This window comes from Oncorhynchus keta, chromosome 32, assembly GCF_023373465.1.
Source record: "Oncorhynchus keta strain PuntledgeMale-10-30-2019 chromosome 32, Oket_V2, whole genome shotgun sequence".
Taxonomy (NCBI): domain Eukaryota; kingdom Metazoa; phylum Chordata; class Actinopteri; order Salmoniformes; family Salmonidae; genus Oncorhynchus; species Oncorhynchus keta.
Window position 1 is genome coordinate 26,845,638 of NC_068452.1, and position 20,345 is coordinate 26,865,982.

At 42.1% G+C, this 20,345-nt stretch overlaps 3 protein-coding genes across 5 annotated transcripts; 2 read left to right on the top strand and 1 right to left on the bottom strand.

The window, feature by feature from the left end:
* Positions 1-104: 104 nt before the first annotated feature.
* Positions 105-6,354, bottom strand: LOC118365471 (ADP-ribosylation factor-binding protein GGA1-like). 2 transcript variants are annotated; one of them, XM_035747724.2, is made up of 18 exons: positions 6,261-6,354; positions 6,016-6,172; positions 5,350-5,434; positions 4,684-4,759; positions 4,445-4,543; positions 4,230-4,353; positions 4,022-4,122; positions 3,795-3,875; positions 3,313-3,450; positions 3,104-3,185; positions 2,884-2,997; positions 2,602-2,745; positions 2,433-2,506; positions 2,067-2,257; positions 1,576-1,781; positions 1,317-1,486; positions 1,117-1,227; positions 105-991 (listed from the first exon to the last, which is right to left on the bottom strand). In XM_035747724.2, exons 2-18 carry the CDS (start codon positions 6,080-6,082, stop codon positions 881-883), a joined length of 1,974 nt encoding a protein of 657 aa, XP_035603617.2. In that variant the 5' UTR covers positions 6,083-6,172; positions 6,261-6,354; the 3' UTR covers positions 105-880. The 2 variants fall into 2 exon arrangements, with proteins under 2 accessions (XP_035603617.2, XP_035603616.2); XM_035747723.2 differs by lacking the exon at positions 6,261-6,354 and having other exon boundaries at positions 6,016-6,254.
* A 21-nt stretch (positions 6,355-6,375) lies between these two features.
* LOC118365470 (MICAL-like protein 1) lies at positions 6,376-12,821 on the top strand. Of its 2 annotated transcripts, none has more exons than XM_035747721.2 (15): positions 6,376-6,970; positions 7,768-7,816; positions 7,955-8,096; positions 8,209-8,267; positions 8,416-8,540; positions 8,648-9,195; positions 9,378-9,420; positions 9,512-10,658; positions 10,973-11,074; positions 11,169-11,295; positions 11,430-11,520; positions 11,643-11,716; positions 11,855-11,969; positions 12,078-12,121; positions 12,284-12,821. In XM_035747721.2, exons 1-15 carry the CDS (start codon positions 6,828-6,830, stop codon positions 12,403-12,405), a joined length of 2,931 nt encoding a protein of 976 aa, XP_035603614.1. In that variant the 5' UTR covers positions 6,376-6,827; the 3' UTR covers positions 12,406-12,821. The 2 variants fall into 2 exon arrangements, with proteins under 2 accessions (XP_035603614.1, XP_035603615.1); XM_035747722.2 differs by having other exon boundaries at positions 6,377-6,970; positions 10,976-11,074.
* A 468-nt stretch (positions 12,822-13,289) lies between these two features.
* Positions 13,290-16,053, top strand: LOC118365474 (DNA-directed RNA polymerases I, II, and III subunit RPABC2). The gene is made up of 5 exons (XM_035747726.2): positions 13,290-13,454; positions 13,801-13,870; positions 14,155-14,285; positions 15,078-15,149; positions 15,261-16,053. Exons 1-5 carry the CDS (start codon positions 13,435-13,437, stop codon positions 15,349-15,351), a joined length of 384 nt encoding a protein of 127 aa, XP_035603619.1. The 5' UTR covers positions 13,290-13,434; the 3' UTR covers positions 15,352-16,053.
* Positions 16,054-20,345: the final 4,292 nt, after the last annotated feature.

Below are 20,345 nucleotides of genomic sequence, written 5' to 3' on the forward strand. Positions count from 1 at the left end.
TTGTTTCTGTACTGATGGTGCTCTTAACTACCATTGTGTGAATGAGCTTGGTTAAGATTGTCAGACTCCTACATCTTAATGACAACAGTTTAAACCAAGATAAATAACTTACATTTTCAATAATGTTCTCTTTGCAAATGTACATAAGTTCCAATATTTACAGAGTTGTATTGGAGATGCCTGGTGGAATGTGCTAGGGAGACTCAAGCCTTTGAGGAAAGAGTGATTCAGCAAGACAACTTGACAGACATTCATCTTTAAAACAGATTTTTTCCCGGAACAGGTCATCATCTATGAAGCAGCAAGGAGTAGACATATGCAATGGATCAAAAGAGTAAGAGGTAAAACCGACATGATAGTGAAAACAAACCTTAAATAGGCACAAATGGCAGATTAAATAGGACTTAGAATGTCTAATTCTACATGACAAGGACATCAGGCAAACCATTCTCCATGCATTATCATTATCACAGTAAAACCCTGGGAGCATGGTGGGGTAAACACAACCTCAGCAGGATACAACCTACAGCTGTATAAAAAGAATGAGACAAAGATAAAAAAAATGAGCCTTCCCCAAAGGTTCCGTTGCATGTCTCCCGGAGCATGAAAGTAAACAAATAGGTTGTCCTTCATTCATAGAATTTGTCCTATTTGTTAAAAACAAGACATGGCTGTGACACACGGTCTGCTGTGCAATAGTTCTAGGTATGTTTGAAAGCAGACAAATAAAAGTTCTGTAAAGCTGCACAGAGGACATTAAATCATAAAGCGAACACCCAGTTGAGATTACCTTGCTTAGCCAATCAATAGAAGCATTTTTAAAAAGCAAGGTTTATGCAGTGTCTGAGTAAGATGCCACATCTTGTCAATCTGTTGAATGTTACAGATTGCCCCATGTGTCTGAAGGTGGAAACTGGACGACAACTCCTCTTTCATCATGGTCTTCCTCTCCTAGCATGAAGGTTAGCTTGTATTGCAACTGCACCTTCTCCTGGAAAAGAAGAGAATTGAGGGTTGCAGAAATCTATTAGTTTATAATTACAAGAAAATGTTCATGTAGGGGATGCCACAGAGGTATATAACAGGCCTTCAATGAGTGCCTACACAGTCTAGTACCTTGTGAGGGTTGGCCAGCAGCAGGACCTGTGTGATGGCAGCAGGTGGGAGGATTGGGTTGAAGGCTGGAAGCTCTGTTCCTGATGGGGGCTGTAGCTTCACTCTCATTGTCTACAACAGAGGTCATGATGTCAACCCTACACTGACAATGGAACTGAAGGTGAAAAAGGCAGATTAAGAGAGAAGAGAAGAGGTCTTACGTCAGGGACAGAGGGCTGAAAGAGGATGTTGCTGACTGGAACCGGGGCGGAGGAGAGCATGGAGATGATCACCACCAGCACATCAGCAAGAGAGGACGGAGTGTCACGTGCAAAGTGGAAGAGCACCCGCAAACTGTGGCTATCAAACACCGTCACAGGCAACAGGCTGCCTAGATACAACAAAGAGTTTAAAACACTGTTCAAATGTGATGCACTATTAGCATAGCAAGTAGATACTAAAAATATTATAGATACTTACTGGGCTTAATGGACTCAAGTGGCACAAAAACATCTGTCAGGGTCATTTCTATAGGGGGAATGACTGTGTGAACCGGAGAGGTGTCCAACAACCTATCACCGAGGGGAGCCACCGGGTGCTCAGGGGAGAAGGCCGGGATAGGACTTGGATTACTTCCAGATTTGTTCTGGAGATCTCGTAGAGTAGGTTTGAACGGAGGCTTGTCCCTGAAAATAGATAAAGGTACTACATAAAAGGTTGAACAAGGTTGCGGAGTGTCTGTCATGTTGTTATAACAAGTTGACATGGTCATCACCTCATGATCTTTCATATATGGTTTCACTTCTTCATATATTGTTTTGCTTCTACAGCACTTGAAGTGACTTCAAATCATAACGAACACAGTGGTCCATCAATACTGTACTAAGCAACATAACTGGCAGACTAACACGGATACTTGACACAAACATCTCCTGCGGTGTAAAACCCTCCCATAGTGAAGGGTTAGTTACCATTTGACCTGCAGGCCCTCTGGAGGTAGGGACTGCTGTAGCAGCTTCTTCCCCAGCAGATCCAACTCATCTAAGGCTGAGCTTCCAGACGTGGCTCCAGTAGAAAGAGGCTGGGTGTAGGGGAGCCGATCTGGACTCAGTAGTACACTAGGCGCTGCTGGGATATCAGTAATATCCACACTGTCAGAAGACTGTTGCAAAGAAAGCGACACCACGTGTAAGACACAGAGACGGTACACTTGTTGAGGTATAATCATGAACCTGCCTAAGTAATGGTAATCTATCAAGCTAAAAGGGACTCAATGGATTTGGTGTTAACTGAATATTATGCATCATGTCTCACTGTGTGAAGTCCTCAGTTCTCACCTGGAAAGAGTCCCAGGCGGTAGAGTCCTCAGGCTGGGAGGCCGGGTTGGAGGTGTGGGTCCCCTCACTCAAACCTGGGAAAATTAGGCAGTCACCCACAATTAACACACACAACATGGAAGTAGCAGAGGTCCTGGAAGACTTGATGTAATATGCTGTCTGCCCTTACCCAGTGACATTAGCTCATCATCAAGAAGACTGATGCCCATCTCCTGAGAGGGAGCACTTAGGCTGTCTGTTGGAGTGGGGAATTCTGGGTAGGAAGGAGGTGACGTGTCCAATCCCGATAGATCAAGTAGCGCCACACTACTTCCTGGAAGAGATAAGTGTACAGAGGAAATCTTTTAACCCATGCATGTAATCATATACTCTAGTCCCCTCCTACCAAGATTGTGTCAAGTGACGATATCGTCCCTATGGATGCATGTGTCATTGACCCATTGTTGCTCACCTGTGAGCCTTCGCGTATTAGCTGAGTTGTTCCCGTTCACCACCTCTCCCTTTACCTGCTGCCTGTACAGGTTGATGACCTGAGTCAGGCTGTCGTTGGCCTGGAGGATCTCCGCTGCCAAACACACACACTTGTAATATACTGTATATCGTCACCCACATATTCTTCTCTCTCGGTGTACCATACACTTAAACACATTGAGGAGTGTCTGAAACCTCACCCAGAGCCTCATCATTGTCCTCTGTATCACTGGCCAGTCTGAACAATGTGGGTCTCATCTTCTCACAGCGCTGGTACAAGTCCTAAACACACAAATGCACACTATCAAATGTCTTTATCTGCATGTAGTGCTTTGTATACATCATATATAGGTGATGCTGTTATGGCACTGTGGGAGGTGTCTCTGGCTTGTGTAAAGGTGCCACAGACCTGGATGAGCTCTGCATTGCTCTGTGGGTTGGTGGTCCGGTCATAGTCCTCCAGCAGCTGAGTCAGTAGGCTGACACTCTCATTCACATCCTGGATGGCGTTCACACGCTTGGACAACTTCTCCGCCCGCTTCTGGTCCTGAGACACACAGGTCAGGAAGAAGAAACCAGGGAGGGAGGAGGGGGAAGAAAAGTATCCTTTGTCCCTAAATTAAAGGAGTCGTGAAAGCACTGAATGATTCTGACAAGGAGACCACCCCTCAGGGCAGAGCGCCCACTTTCTCACTCAGTCCCCTTACATGACTAGAAGAGTACTAAAAGCACTTGGGCATTCACTTTCTCTCCCATACTAACACACACACAGACCAGATAATACAGTTCACACTGTGCGATGTGATGTACATCTCCGTATTACTGTAATGAAACAGCCTATAGATCTACAGTATTCATACATTTAGGCGAGCTTGAGAAAAGAGACTGTACCTCCTGCACCATTTCCTGGATCAGTTTGTTGGCTGCTTTCAGGTCCTCAGGGTGAGTGCTGTTCAACAGGCGAGTCAGTGTCTACCAAGACACCAGGAGGAGGAAGAATTTAAAGTTAAGGGGAGGGGTAAGTAAATGGAGTGGAGAATGGATGGTGAATCACATTTGTAATGCAAAATTTGGAGAAAAAACAAGTTATATATTTCTTTTGTTTAACAAAACCTTACCTTTGACTTCTCCTCATCCTCAAATATGGCATTTTTTGGTCTGGGAGGTGGAAGCAGGAGGAGTTTGTCAGCTGGAAGAACTGGGTCCTGTTTGACAATGCCTGGTTAAAAAAAACAACACAAACCAAGGTAAACACAACATTAACAACAACTGTTTGTCCATCACCATCATAGCTACACTGCAGTCACTAAGTATAGAGCAGCTCACCCTGTTTTTTAAGCATCTGGTAGGCATCAGCGATCTTTGCCTCGTCAGGCAGCCCCAGTGTCCAACTATAGATGAGCTCCAACACCTTCTTCTTCACTGGCTCTGGAGCCCGGGTGCCGAGGTACTGAGGGAGCGAGCAGGAGCATGCTGAGTGAGAGCTTATCCAATTTTAACAGACTTGCTCAGTGAAAGGCACAGACAGAGACAATCATTACCTTTGGAGAGACCACTTTGATGAGCTCATTGAGGAAGCGAAACTTGCCCACCTCACTGTGGAACCTTTCCCCACAGCTCTTCATGCACGTCTCCAGCACCTGGTTGTACACACATCACAAGTGAGTCACACAATTAGTTTCTTCAATATGAATGTAGACACACACACACACTACACAGAAGGCTGTCAATTGGATTGGCTCAGATTCCTGTTACAACACACTGCCATCACTCAACTCACCACGAGTGTCTGCATGGCCTCCCACTCCTGAGGTGATTGGATCTTGTGAGCCAGTAGCCTGGTGGCCAGCTGGGGTCTGAAATGGAAAATAAAGAGTTAGATCTGCTGCCAACTTCAGCCACATCAATCTACCATTGACTATTGTATGACATGCAATTTTACCTCTCCCTCTACTCTAGACAACACATATTTTGGGGGGATTGACACAGATGTCAGCACAGGGACAGTGTCAGAAATCTTAAAGGTGGAATATGAAGAAATCGCTCTGCCATTTCCTGGTTGCAAAAATGCTAAGTTTACCTAACTTCAGTTTAAGTGGCAAAACAATCAATGTATAGTGTAGAGAATCATTATCTAAACATCTATGAAATATATTTTCAAATACTACAAATATTGTATATTGTATGAAGCTGGTGTACAAAACCAAAAGTACAAAATTTAGGAATGGGACGCATAGAAATAGCACACAGAACAAATCTACCACTTCTTAGACTTGCTTTCAATGAGAATGACAGACCTATAACTCACATTCCTATGTGTATTTGGAGATAGCCCAAAAAGTTCCATATTGCAGCTTTAAGTAACAAGCATGTACTCAATACAGCTACTCCTGAGAAGTGAAAACATAGTGCTAAGACGTGTACATGTTATGAGACACTGACATACCCCTCCAAATCATTGTTGAGCTGGTCACAGAAGGCCTGGATGCTGTCCCAATCTGTGTCTCTGTTCAGTGGGTTTGTGGCCTTGTCTAATGGGAGAATTAAGGAAATTGGGGGAAGGGGAAATTAAGGTTAATCAGAATATTTTTCGATAGTGACGCATATCCATGTTTATTTCAGGGAACTGTCAAACGTGGAGATGATCAATCAACTCTGTTGCAGAACTGTTTTAAAAACAGATCATAGCAAGTAATTTAGCTTTCCAGCAGTACTTTGGACACGACTTTGCAAAAGACTCCAACTCCAGTTCTCCCACTGACCGAGTGAGCTAGGCTTCCTGCATTTGACAGCACACTGTCACATAGCTAAGCGTATAGTCACTGGCAGGATATGAATTCACGATAGGTGGCTTGCTGGTTCCCGTATCTAGCAAGAGTTATATTGCATTATCTCTAGTCTAGATGGTTCTGTGAATCTATCTGGCTAGCTAGTTAGCTTTACAGCTGGCTAGCTTGCTGTTTATGAGAGGTCTAACGTTACAGTCCCTCTCAGTTTGCACCTTGGTTTTGCTTAAACTGTCATTTCGGTCAACTGCAACACGGTTATTTTTCCAAGGACGCATGCTCCAATAGCTCTCTATACAACCTAAATAACTTTTTAAAAGACTTACTGATACGTGCCTCCAAACTGTCCGTGTCAGGCGACGCCGCCATCACTACCGGAATTCTCTTTACCATGAACGTGTCTCGCGATGGACAACTTTGAGAGCTCCCCTTCTCACCTCCCCGACAGTGATGGGTGGATGATGGACACGATGGCAGCTGGCACTGTCGCATAGAATATAAAACACAGAAAAAATGTTATCACACTTTCTAATGAACCTTCTCGATCATACTGTAGTTGTTTATTACAAACCTGTGCAGACAGTGCAAGCAGTTTCAGATTTATACCGGTTTTCTCTACCCTCTAGCGGCACAAAGGTGTACTGCTGTACATGTGTGTAGTCAGTACAGTTACCGTGTGGTACAGTAACGGGTTTGTTTTGGTGTTTATTCTGTGTGATCAACTCTTCGGGGTAGTACATTATCTCGGAAAGCCAAGATCGCTAAACAACGTAACACATTTATGAAAATGTAACCCAAAAGTGATTCGAACGAAAAAAATACCTGAGTGAAGAGATTTATTGTTGTGTCAACATTTTACAGCAAATCAACCCGCGAAAGTGGACGTTGCTCGCTATTTTCTACTTCAAGGATCTACTTCGCTGAGATTAGAGAGTTTTTGGGAACAACACATTGGAAGCAAGTTACAGTGAAGTCTCAAGTTTTCTCAGTAAAAACAATGTTGGACTTGGTCGACAAAATATAGCCAACAAGCTAACGTAGCTAGTGAGTGTGCTAAACAGGGTTGAATATCCAGGATCTGACAGGTTGAAGTGGTTGTTGACTTTCTCAATTTAACATGGGAGAATGAAATTCTATCATGGGGTCATTGAAAGCTTTACAAGAATGGTGTCGCATAAAATGCGAAAATTACCCCAATGTGGAGATAAGGAACATGTCTTCTTCATTCAGAGATGGATTGGCGTTTTGTGCCATTATCCACAAACACCGACCTGATTTGATGTAAGTATATAAAATAAATTAGAATAAGAATGTGAACTCCCCTGTGAGCTTCCCCATCCTCTTTACTACTGTGGGCCAACACTGGCACCCAGTCTCCCACAGCCCCAGTCAGTGTGTTGTATGTGAGTACATTGTTGACAGTAGGCCTATAGGACTCAGTTCCTGCCTGTCCTTAGGCTGATCCAGAGCAGCTGGCAAACTAATCTGTGGCTGTAGCAGGGACCTGAATCCTGTCACAGTGGATTTGTCTGCCCTGATACACGGAACCACAGCATGGCCTAAGCTCCAAGTTAACTCTCCTTAATCTTCCTCTATCCTTTCCTCTCCCCACTCCATTCTTTAATGGAAACGTCTCTAATGTTAAACATGTCAAGTGTGGTGTGCCGCAGGGCAGCTCTCTTGGCCCTCTACTTTTTTTCTATTTTTATCAATGACCTGTCACTGGCATTAAACAAAGTCTGTGTGTCTATGTATGGGGATGATTGAACCCTTCATGCGTCAGCAACCGCAGATAGTGAAATCGCTGGAACGCTGAACAGAGATTTGCAGTCAGTTTTAGAATGGTTGACCAGTAATAAACTAGTCCTGAACATCTCTAAAACTAAGAGCATTGTATCTGGTACCAATCACTCCATAAATTCTAGACCTCAGCTGAATCTGATAATGAATAATGTGGTTGTTGAGCAAGTTGAGGGGACTCAATTACTTGGTGTTTCCTTGGATTGTAAACGGTCATGGTCAAAACATATTGATTCCCATCATTTGTATCACATAGTACTATTCTGCTTTTGCTCCAGAGACTTCAACTCCCTCTCCAAAGATAACGTTTATGAAAACAACCATCTGGTGAGTTTTACATAATTATGTTTTACCTGCAAGCATGCCTAACTGTCTCAATGCATGTTTATGTTCATACATTGCACTACATCTATTTATATTGTCCTATCTGTCTGGCATTTCATTATTGATCCCCTCTCCTACCAGGCATTTGAGGTTGCACAGTCAAAGCTGGGAATCCCTGCATTGCTGGATGCTAAGGACATGGTGTCCACAGAGGTGCCAGACCGGCTAAGTGTCATCACTTACCTCTCCCATTACCACCACTGCTTCAACAAGAAGTCTCATGGTGTGTGGCTAAATTGTGTCATAGTCAAATTGTGAAAACAGCACATGGTTGGTTCCACCTGTGTTTGTCAAATGTGTGTGTATTCAAAGTGTTAATTTTTACTATGTCGCAGAGTGCTCCAGTCACTCCCAGACACAACCTGACTCTCTTGGAGGTTTGCAGCCTGCCAAGGTAATGTAATAAAGTTGTTATGAAGCCATTTGTATTTGAATCTCAACTCTGTCCACAAAGTTATTTATCTCAATCTCCTCTTTTTTCCCAAATTCTCACATTTCTTCCTCTTTACTGTTGCCATTGGCTGACCTCCCCTGCTCAACAGTCAAGGACAGAGGAGCCATCCAACAGTGGCAGGCCATGCAGCGTTTGTGCCTCCTGCATGAAGCACGTCCACCTGGTGCAGAGACATCTCACTGAGGGGAAACTCTACCACCGCAGCTGCTTCAGGTAACACTACTGCTCAGAAGGCAACGCTAGTTTATCCTTATCTCCAGACAGTGAAATATAATCTGTGATTTGTGTCCCTCTCATGTCATCCTGTGTTTCTCTTTCAGATGCAGTGTGTGCAGCAGCACTCTCTTACCAGGGTCTTACAAAGAGGGGAGTGAAGTTGGCTCCTTGGTCTGCACCCACCACTTGACAGCCAGTCAAAATGCCCACCCCGACTACAGTAAACAAACGGGATCAATAGAGAATCTGCCCAAATTTGATGAGCAGGAGGTGACACTATCTCAGGGTGGATTAACAGACAACCCCGATCTCTCTGATTTTATTGGAAAAACGGACTCAGATGAGACAGTTATTTTTGGAAGAGGAGGGACAGAGACGGAGGGAGGTGAGAGAAAGACAAGGCACGACACACTCAAGAAGCCAATGCCACCCCGTCCTCCAAAGCCCACTGTAGAAGAGGGAAAGCTTGAAGAAGCAGGGACACGGCCCATTCAAACAACCAAAACACTCATTGTAACACCAGACAGCGATTGGGCTTCTGCAAGCCCTGGACGGCCAGTTCCTGCACCCAGACGGGTGTTAGACTCCACCCCTCCTCATCCTGCACCTAGAACCCGTCCACCTAAAATCATGGACAGCCCCCTTGTTTCTGGTGAGTAAGACTAACTACCGACTCCAGCTTCTCGATTCTGACCTCACTTTACGACTGTATGAAGAGTATGTCCTTGTTATCAGAATATTTCAGTGCACTCAATTCTGTGTAGACATCCCATCTTCCCCTCATTTCAAACATATCCATTACATGTTTCACTATCCATCTCCCTCTCTCTGCAGGTTACCCAGTTGATAATAAAACCTTACCCAATCCTTCTCGCAGGTAAGTTTGTTCATCAGACATAACACATGATGTAACTTTGAGTAGAATTGTCCAATTAATGCCTATTTATTTATTTCACTTTTGACATCAGGTTTGGCCAACCCAGTGGGCCCTGTAAACCCAAAGAACCACCGTGGCTGGAGCTTGTCCAGCCAGGGCCCTGGCCAAAGCTTCCCCCTGCCCCGCCCCCTAGTATGCCCAAGCCCCCACGCTCAGGCTCTATACCCTCCCTCAGAGGCAGTTGGTACAGAGCGAGAGAACCCCCTCCCAACCCCTTCGGGGAGTTTGAGGATGAGGAGGCTGATGATGATTACACTGGGGAAGAGAACACAATGAGTGGTGCTGAAGGCCAAGCACAGCCCTCAATGGTAACCAGCCAGACATGGTGTGGTACCAGTCAGTTAGCTGAAGCAGCCAGCTCACATTGCCAAGCTCATTTAGAGGACACGTCCAGAGAAGTTGACAAGTCTAGTATTGCTGGAGCGGATGACGCAGTAAATTTACCTGAAATTGCTAATGCACCAGAGAAAGAAAGTTTAGCTGAAGCAGGATGCTCACTTCCTGTATCTAATTTAGCTGAAGAACCTTGTTCAATTGATATATCTGAGTCAGCTGATGTTGGTGTGATAGCTAACATGGCTGAAACAGCTGGCACACTTGATGTATGTAATTTAGCAGATGTTGGAGTTGGAGAATCAACCAACTTGTCCAAAGCAGCTAGTTCACTTTGTTTGTCTAATTTGACTGAAGCTAAAACCACAAGTTCATCTTACTTGGCTGAGGCTGCTAGTTCCCTTGATGTATCTAATCTAGCTGAAGTAGCCAGCTCACACGGTGTATCTGGTCTAGCTGGAGCTAGTGGGTTCGGAGGTTTAGTTGGAGCAGTTAGTGCACCTAACATATCTAATTTAACTGAAGAAGCTAGTTCATATGGTGTTTCTGAAGCTTCTGGCGGTTCACTTAGTGTGTCTAATTTAGCTGGAGCTGATAGCATATGCAGTGTGACTGGAGAACCAAGTGCTCTTGGCAAATCAGATGTAGCCCAGAGCCTCTCTTTGCCCAAAAGTGTGTCTGTGCCCGCAATCTCCACTAGTTTAACCTGTACTCAAAGTCGCACCCCACCAACCTTGTCAACCAATGGAGCAGCAGCCAGTCCCTCCCTGCTCAGACCCCCATCGCTCCCTAGTGTGTCTGAAGTGAGGGACTCTGGCCAGGTGCCCACCCCCTCTCACAGTAAGGTACGGTATAATGCTGCTCTTTAGTCTCCACTGATATCTATGTCACAGCTCAACCTGCCCAAAATACAGAACATATGGGCTTGTATTACACAACACATAAGTATTATGCAAAGATATCAGGTTAAGTGAGTTTCAGACTGAAACTATTTTCCAACATGTTAACATAAAAGACAACATATTTTTCTAAGTTTCCTGCATAACAACACCGTCCCTATACTGTAGGTTATAGCCTACTCCAGATAGCTGCTTGGACTGTGTGTGCTTGAATATTACAATTATGGATTTCACAGAAATGTCTTCAATCTCCAATTTAGCAGGTGTGCAAGGAGAACCCTTTCAATCGTAAAGTCTCCCCCTCTGAGTTCCCCAAATCCAAGCCTGCCCCTGGACATGGCTTCCCCCTCATCAAGAGGAAGGTGAGAGGATATCTCAGTGTAATGGAATTAACCCATTATCCAGTGTTTTCTCCAAATCAGAACAGTCCCCTAGTACACATGCATGTCTCCTCAGGTGCAGACAGACAACTATGCCCCAGTGGAGGAGCTGCAGGGGGAGCTGGGGGAGCTGGAGAAACGAATGGACAGGCTGGAGCTGAGAGGGGTGGAGATGGAGAGAAGCTTGAGAGACTGCCAGAATGGTGAGTGCCTGTAGTTGTACGTGTCTGTGGTCTGCTTATTATTAACATCCAAATAATTATTCTGGTTATAAATTGTTGTTGTGAGAGATTAATTGTTATTGATCAGACTAGTGTCGTCCACCTGTTTGTTTCAGACCAGGAAGAGGAGGACATGTTGGTGGACTGGTTCACTCTAATACATGAGAAACACATGCTTGTGCGCAGAGACGCAGAACTGGTATACATGTAAGTGCACTGACCTGAAATGATATCAAAGCAAGACAGCGCCTCCATAACACCTTTATTATCTCTGCTTATTTTATCATTCCCAACATATGGACCTGATGTATTTGTATGTGCACTCCAAGGGCCAAGCAACAGAATTTAGAGGAGAGACAGGCAGACGTGGAATATGAACTGAGATGTCTCCTCAACAAACCAGGTGAGTGGCCAGTCTTCACACGACCCTCCCTCCAGTATCTACTACTCCTCAGCAATTATCAGTCTGCTATTACATGTTGTTATTTGACTAATCTAATTGTTTGTCTCTCATCTCCTCCTCAATCATCATCCCCCCCAGAGTGTAAGTGGAGTAAGGATGACCGTTATAGGGACCAGCAGTTGATGGAGGAGCTTGTCACCATCATTGAACAGAGGAACCATATCATCAACAGCTTGGATCAGGACAGGCAAAGGTGCATGAAACACTCATAGATGAATACCAAGGGCCATTGATTCAGACAAATTTCATAAAGCAGATATGATGCTCTTGCTCATACCTACCAATGGTTTGTCTTTTTCAGGGAAGAAGAAGAAGATGCTCTGTTTTCCATGATCAAGAAGAAAGGTGAGGGGAAAGTATTTTCCTGGAGTGTTTATTTTGTTGTTGTCTTTCCTGTTTTCTCATGTCTGTTCACACTCTCTTTCATTCCTATTCCCTCAATACTACACCACAGACTCCTTACTTTCTCAGAATTTGATCATGGTATCACTATTTCTCCCTCCTCAGATTTAAGAAAAGAGTCTGGGAAAGACCTGAAGACGTTAAGAGCAAAGTTCAAGCCCATGAAGATGCTGAAGATGCTGAGTCATAAAGATTCTAAGAGCAAAGGCTCTCTAAAGAAGAACTGAGTTGGACTCGGGCTCACCCTGTAAGGAAGGAACAAATATGTCTATATTTGTTAACAAATACACATTGAGCCACAATGTAATGTCTCATAATTGTACAAATAAATTAATGAAGATTACGGATAAGAGATGGAGACTCTTGGACTGTGGATGAGAGTGGATAAGAATTAAGAGAAGCCTCTGATGCAGAGTATATGAATTTTCTTCCCAGGTGAAAAAAATATCCCCATTACACCTCCCCATTACACTGCACTTTTTGTACAAGATGTGATTGCTCCTGTATTCCGTAAAGCCTTAGTCAGTCTAAAATGAATTGCTGCAAAGAATCATTCACTAATGGGATGAAAAATAACTCCTTTAAACATTTATTTTTGCAGTTCAACTTTGTTAAATTATATTTAATAAAACATTGTACTTTGTATGAACAGAATGCATTTGTATGATCATAATCTTTTGATAATGTTTTGATTTTAAATGTCATGAATGTTTTTATGTTTTTATTTTATTTTATGTACCTCATACACATGCCTAATGTATATATTTTTGTTAAATTGTACAGGCTAATCAGGGTATTTGCTACTCCAGATTGTGGTGATGCTTTCCATTGCCTGTACATTCTGATTTATTGGGCAAGGTCTTTCACACTGTATTCAGATCTTTCTTATTTATGTCTCACCAATGTGGGAATTAATGATGATAGGTATTTTATCATGCTCAAAACTACATTATACGATCTAAAAATACATTTAGTTTAGTTAGTATAATACATTTGGAAAAATAAACCGAACTATATTTTTTAATCTATATATATATATCTATATATTTTTTTTAAGCATCTCGTTCATGTGTTGAGTCGCTTTGCGGAACCATATATTATGGTGCAGTTGTTAGTCTATCAATCAAATCGACGCACCACGCAACCGGAAGTCGGTTAAACGGATTATATCTAGCTGTTAACAACAGCGTTTTGAAGTTCGCTATCTTTGTTTTTGAAAACACTCGTTTTTTTTTACCAAACTAAAGTAAGGGAACATGTCTGACAACGAAGGAGAGTAAGTATATAGGATATTGTTACCTAAAAAAAAATGAAGTACAACAATGTGTGTCGCATGTCTTTTTAGACTCGAGGTAAGGACCTTCCATGTTCCCCCTGTGATTTTTAGCTCAACGTTGTGACCTTTCATGTTCTTACTGGGAGAAATTGAAATTCCTGTGTGAACATGAAATCACTTGGAGAACATGAAAGGTTCCCACGTTGAGAGACTATAAAGACATACGACACACAGATTGTTTAAGAACAACAAAACTGGCTAAGTTAGCTCACGTTGCCTCCACACTCCACTGTTCACCTTTTAGTGTATTATTCTTTACACTATACTCCTCTTGTTACCTCTGCAGTTTTGATGATGGAGACTTTGATGACGCTGAAGAGGATGAGGGATTGGATGACCTGGAAAACGTTGAAGATGTGAGTTTTCCACCTATTTGTTCTTGTTAGCAAGGTATTAACTCTTAACGTTATCTATAGTAAGCCTCATTGTATCTGGACAGATTTATAGTGTTTTAGTAATCTCTTGTGATCTGTCATATTTGTCTGATGCTTTTTATTTCACTACAATCAATCCATTACTGTCTGTTACCTATTCAATGTTCAACAATTTCATCACCAATTAAAACTCAATTTATAGAAATTCTCCCACCTGCTTCCTCTGCTCTCTCTGTCTATTTCTTGTTGTCCTGACCTGTTACTAGGAGGACCAAGAGAATGTGAAGATCCTGCCTGCAGGGGAGGGGTCACAGGCCAACCAGAAGAGGATCACAACCCAATACATGACCAAATATGAAAGGGCCAGGGTGCTGGGGACACGCGCCCTCCAGATAGCGTGAGTACACTTCAGCAGTGTTGCAATACGCTAGGGAAGTGATACTCCCGCATCTTTTCAGAAATGTCTTTCTGCCCTTGAAATGTCTTTCTGCCCTTGAGTCCCTGTGAATATGGTCTATTAAAAAGAGCCCATGTCAAGCCTCTTAGCTGAGAGCTAGTAACCATCTATGGGTTTCTCAAATGAGATTTTCGGAAGTTAATTATAAAACGATACAGAGATACGCTTTATCGCCTACATGGCTGTAATGCATGTGTATGAGTCCACCCATGTCTTGCCTTTACTCAAGACAATAATTTGTCTAAATGTGAATATCAACATAGAAAAAGAAACTATGACTCAACTAGCTAAAAAGACAACCATAATACACATGACAACTGACTGCATTCTAAACGATCAAATATGAAGATAAAGCTAGCTGTTTTGGTAAAAAATTACAACAAAACATTCCAAAGCCAACGTGAATCACATTACACCGTAATGTTTGAAGGAGCTTGGTGCCTACAGCATGTCTGACAAGATGTACAACAAAGGGAAGAAATGACAGCAGTGGACACAGAACATACATTTCCTCCCAGGGGAATGCTGCGTTCCCAGCATATTACAACAGATGTTTATTTTTGCCACTACTACAGGTACCACTCACCTTGTGCTCTTGCCAAATTCTCTACCTCAAGTGTCAACTGTTGGTTTAGTTGGTGACAGGTAATCTGCTGAGTATGTGGAGGAATGTATAGTCTGATAACTGTCAAGTTGTCTCTGTCACTATTCATAACTTTCTCTGTGATATAGCATGTGTGCCCCAGTCATGGTGGAGCTGGAGGGAGAGACAGACCCTCTGCAAATTGCCATGAAAGAGCTAAAGTAAGCTATGCTTAATGTTTTTTTTCTAGTTTATGGTAGAAGTGTGATACTTGGAGAGTGCATGCTACTCTTCAGTATATGATTGAGTGTTTTTTTCTGTGACTGTTACAGGTGCAGGAAGATCCCCATCATCATCCGGCGGTACCTTCCTGATGGCAGTTATGAGGATTGGGGCTGTGACGAGCTCATCATCACAGACTGAGCCAGACCAAACCGGACTGGCAGAGGCAGGGCCAGACCACCTCGCAACCCACTAGGCTGGTGTGAGTGCAAACTTTTGTTCCAGTAAAGCATTAAAACACCTTATTCAACTAATCAGGGTCTATTTAAGACTATGAATAATTGATTAGTCAAATCTTGTGTGGTACTGCGTGGCTGGAACAAAAGCATGCATACATACTGGTCCTTTGCTATAACATTACCTACCCCTGCACTGGGCCAACCAGCTCTATGGGCAACCTGCAGAGTGAAGTCCTCAATTAATAAGACTTTTTACATTTTAGGCCTGTGACCCCTCCCACTGTATTGCCATTTATTTTGAAAGCATTGAAGCATATACAATCTATGAAGTGAAAGTAGTACTTTTATTACAGCGGTCATTCACAAGGGAGAACTGTAACTCATATGTCTACATTTACATTGTGTTAGGTAAAAATGTAATTGTGTTTATGAATAGTTTTATGACGGGGAAGAGCAGTTGCTGTGGAAGAGCTCTTTTGTTTTTATTGTTGTGATTAAATTGTTTTGTAAGAAAGTACTTTTGTATAATTTTTCTTACCAACACAATTGGCTTTTTGCATGCATGTGACTTTTTTATAAGGTTTAAGAGCCAAAAAATATTAGTTTTTTTTTCATGCCGAGTTAATTGCAAAACATCTGTAATTAAATATCTGTTACAAATGGTGCAACTCATAAATTCATTTGAGTGAATAACTTGCTGAAACAGTTTCACCTATGCTCTGAGCAAAATGTCTTTAAATAATCCTCCCAAGAACTCTAAGAACTTCTAAGAGCTCTGTGTCATATTTCTTAGATTTCAACATTTGTTTTTCTTGGAGGCTGCCTGAAGTACTGAGTCACACTGACATGACCAATGCATAATTATAGACTGAAGGAATGTGTGTTGCGCTGGATTTTACTGTATCAGTTGTGTGTCAGTTACTCTACCGTACAAAGCTCTTGCACCTAGTTCCTCTGAATTGTACACTTAGTACAGATAAAACACCTATCCAACCCAACACCCCAAATCACATGGATATGTTTTCACAACAGTCTGTTTTGTTTTCTCCAGTTTGAGTTCCACAGTCAAACAGCTCTTTTTTTTATATTATTGTGAAAGTTGTACCCATACCTCCCAATGATGGACAGATATTGAAACTGACATAAAACAAGTGACAGGGTGAGAGCTATCTACATACACTCAAACAGACAAGCACAGTCAGTTCATTGTTTTAGTGGAAATGGGTTGTTACTGTGGCAACGAGCACTAGCCAAGGTTGGGAGAGGGGGCTGAAGAGGGACCCTTGCCCAATTAGCAGATTTGGTGTAAGGGGCCATGACACCCCAGTCTAGTTTTACTCGAGTACTTAGTGGGCTGACATTCTCCTACAGGCTGAAGGAGTAGAAAGAAAGAGAATGAGGGATATGCCCAGGTCAAGCAGGAAGAAAATAGATCTTCTCTGCCTTAGTCAACCAGTGCCGTGCAGTTTCTGGCCTGTCACGCTTTTTATAGGAAACCATCCACATTTTCTTAGCTATATTTTGTGTGATTTAACAGGTCCACAATGGGGAATGGCATTCGCGGTAACTTTTTGCTTGTTTTTTTTGGATCGCAACGAATTTGGAAGACTCCCTGCCTGAGGATGGCATGACATTCCTTTCATATGGGACCCAAGATCTTCACATGACCATTTCCTCAACCACAGAGAAGGGGGCATCGCTAGGGTAGATCCACTCTGATGATGGCGTACGTGCATAATGTCTGTCCTCTGTCCTGGGCCTACACTTACCTAACACCCTCCTCCTGTGTTCTCTTGTCCCCCCATTCACCTCTGCTTGGAAACTTCTGTCCATTTTTATACCCATTGCATGAAATGACACTATTTTGAATCTCCTGCAGCATCCCTCTTTACCTCCATCATACAAGCATTTTTGTCCACATCTCTATCTCTCCAGTTTTGGAATGTTTTAATCCCATTACAGTCCCAACCTGAGCAGGGAGGGGAGTGTGTGGATGGGTGGGGGTGCAGAGACTGTGCAGCCAGTATGAGAGTCCCTTTGTATCCCAGTGAGCTACAGGCCAGGCAGTTATGGGTATGGCTCCCTCATTGCCCCGTTTCCCTCCACTCACTGCTCCCTCTCAATGGCTCTCTTTGTCTTACCAAAGTATCACACAGCCGATTAAATAGAGGGAATTAGAGTCAGGCTTAACCCGCAACACACAATCACGGACATAGGCATATACATACATGATTTAAACTGCTGAGGTGCATGTAGTGGGACCAGTCAGAGCAGTGGACCATAGTGGGGTTCAGTGTTGTCTGTATGGTGCTGTGTAGCCTGTGAAAAGAACAGCAATATCCAGCAAAAGTGTTCTGTGCCTAGAGCTCATGGATGAGGGCTGCCATAGTTTTCAATATTCTGTAATCATACTCAGCCTAACTGAATTAGACATGATCCATTCGCTGAAATTACTTTTGTTAAGTCTACGAAACAATGAATGAGTCACTGCAAGCTGTGATTACTGTTGTTGTTGCATCGCCTAGCCCAAGCCCTAACCCTAGCCTAATTATGTAATGTGAGGAAAATAAGAAAATAATGCACGTTGGCAAGTAGCATTTATGGTATATTGGAATTCAATGTTTGTTGTCCAATGTCATCTTACCTTTCTCAGGGTAGCCAGTATAAAAACATTAGTGGAGACAGACTTTTACAAAAGCAGAAAGAATACAGTTTTATTTAGTGTGAGAGAAATTCATTAGTCATCGCGTCGCTAAGGTCTTGTTTCCGCTAGTATTTACAGGTTGTTTTGTTCTGCTGGCAACACTTACTGAGAAAACACCAAAACAACAATAACAGATTTTTCAACACGGTGAAGAAAACCTGTTAACAGCTCATAAAAACATAATACCAGCAAATATAAATAATAATTGTAATATTCATAAGAACAAGCAATTCCTAAAGCAAGACGTAGGATCTAAAATGAAATGTCATGTGCTTCTTTCGCTCAAGGCATAATGTACAAAAACGGCCCAAAAGTAGTTCTGGGCCAAAAGGAAGCACTACCATTATTTAAAATAATAATATTGAAATCACATATATTAGAATAAAGTAAACATACAAGGTATTATTTCACATTACAAGATGAAGGGGCATCCAACGTTAACTACAGGTACTGTTATTTTGGAGTTGTCTCTTGGTACCTCTCTTTATAAAATAACCCCTTTGATTGTTGCTATTCTATTGCAAACAAGGGGTTGGTATTTCATGACATAAAGGCCAGTTTGAGATCTTACCCTCTGTAGACTCGAGAACTCATTAATGCATGCTGTTAATCACTCAATCTCAGGCAACTGTGTTTCTGTGATGGCATTTCAGAAAAGCCATAAACAGGTTGCAAAAATGTTACAACTATCTACAAATCTAACATTTTACACTGAATACTGTACACTGAGTGTACAAAACAATAGGAACACCTTCCTAATATTAAGTTGCAGACCCTTTTTCTCTCAGAACAGCCTCAATTCTTCGGGGCATGGACTATAAGGTGTTGAAAGCGTTCCACAGGGATGCTGTCCAATGTTGACTCCAATGCTTCCCACAGTTGTGTCAAGTTGGCTGGATGTCCTTTGGAAGGTGGACCATTCATGATACACACGGGAAACTGAAACTGTTGAGCATGAAAAACCCAGCAGCGTTGCAGTTCTTGACACATTCAAACCAGGGCGTCTGGCACCTACTACCGAACCCCATTCAAAGGCACTTAAATATTTTGTCTTGCCCATTCACCCTCTCTGAATGGTACACATACACAATCCATGTCTCAATTGTCTCAAGGCTTTAAAATCCTTCTTAAACCTGTCTCCTTACCTTCATCTACACTGATTGAAGTGGATTTAACAGGTGACATCAATAAGGGATCATAGCTTTCAACTGGATTCACCAGGTCAGTCTATGTCATGGAACGAGCAGGTGTTCCTAATGTTTTGTACACTCAGTGTAAAGACACATTTTTAACGTCAAACAATTAATTAAAATGTGAGGGAAGTGGTACAGACTTTCAGTGTAGTGATGGCACAGCATTGGCAATATAATGACATTAATAGTAACGATTATAACAATGAAAATAATGTATTATGTCTACTGAAGATACATACTTAATGACCTCAATTTTGGTTCATAAAAGATGATTATATAAAATAATGATGTAGTATTGTCTTCTTATTCGCTATACCGTTTTGAAATGTTCTGTGTTAAAGAGACAATGCTGAATCAACATAATAGTCAGTGCCATGGGAAAAAAAATATTGAGGTTGATAAATCAATATAGTGTTGAGTGTATGTCACCAAAGAGCTGTAATCAGGTCAGAAAGAAAATGTGTTGTACTTAATTCAACATCAATGTAGTACTGTAATACAGTGTCATACAGAGAGAAACAACTTAAATAAGATTTTTCTCTTTCTTTAAAGTTTTGGTTTCAAAACTTTGGTCATTTTAATTGATAAAACAGATTTTCTGGACTGTATGCCCTTTGTTATAGATATACAGTATATTCCAATTACAACATAGGCAACTTATAGGCGCAATTTGGCAGTCATTTTAGCAGACAAATGTATCCAAAGTGACTTACTGTTTTACGTATGCACGTGGAAATCGTAAGAAATATGCCTCTGGGCCAATTACAGAATATGTCATTGATTATATATCGGATATTATGTTACATCATGTAATTAATCTGTTTTCAACATGCCTGAGATGTGGATGGATGGACTAGCCAAACAGTTTGTCACTCTGTACTGTTGACATCTTTACATCATAAAACCATTTCAAAGATAAGCATCTACATTTAAATACGGATTTGATTTATTCTCTCTTTCTGACCCTAAAAACTAGGATCCAACCCTCTGAGTACTCAACAATGGAGTTATACACCACACGTTACCCCATAAAATCATCTGATCTCCATTCCTCCTTGG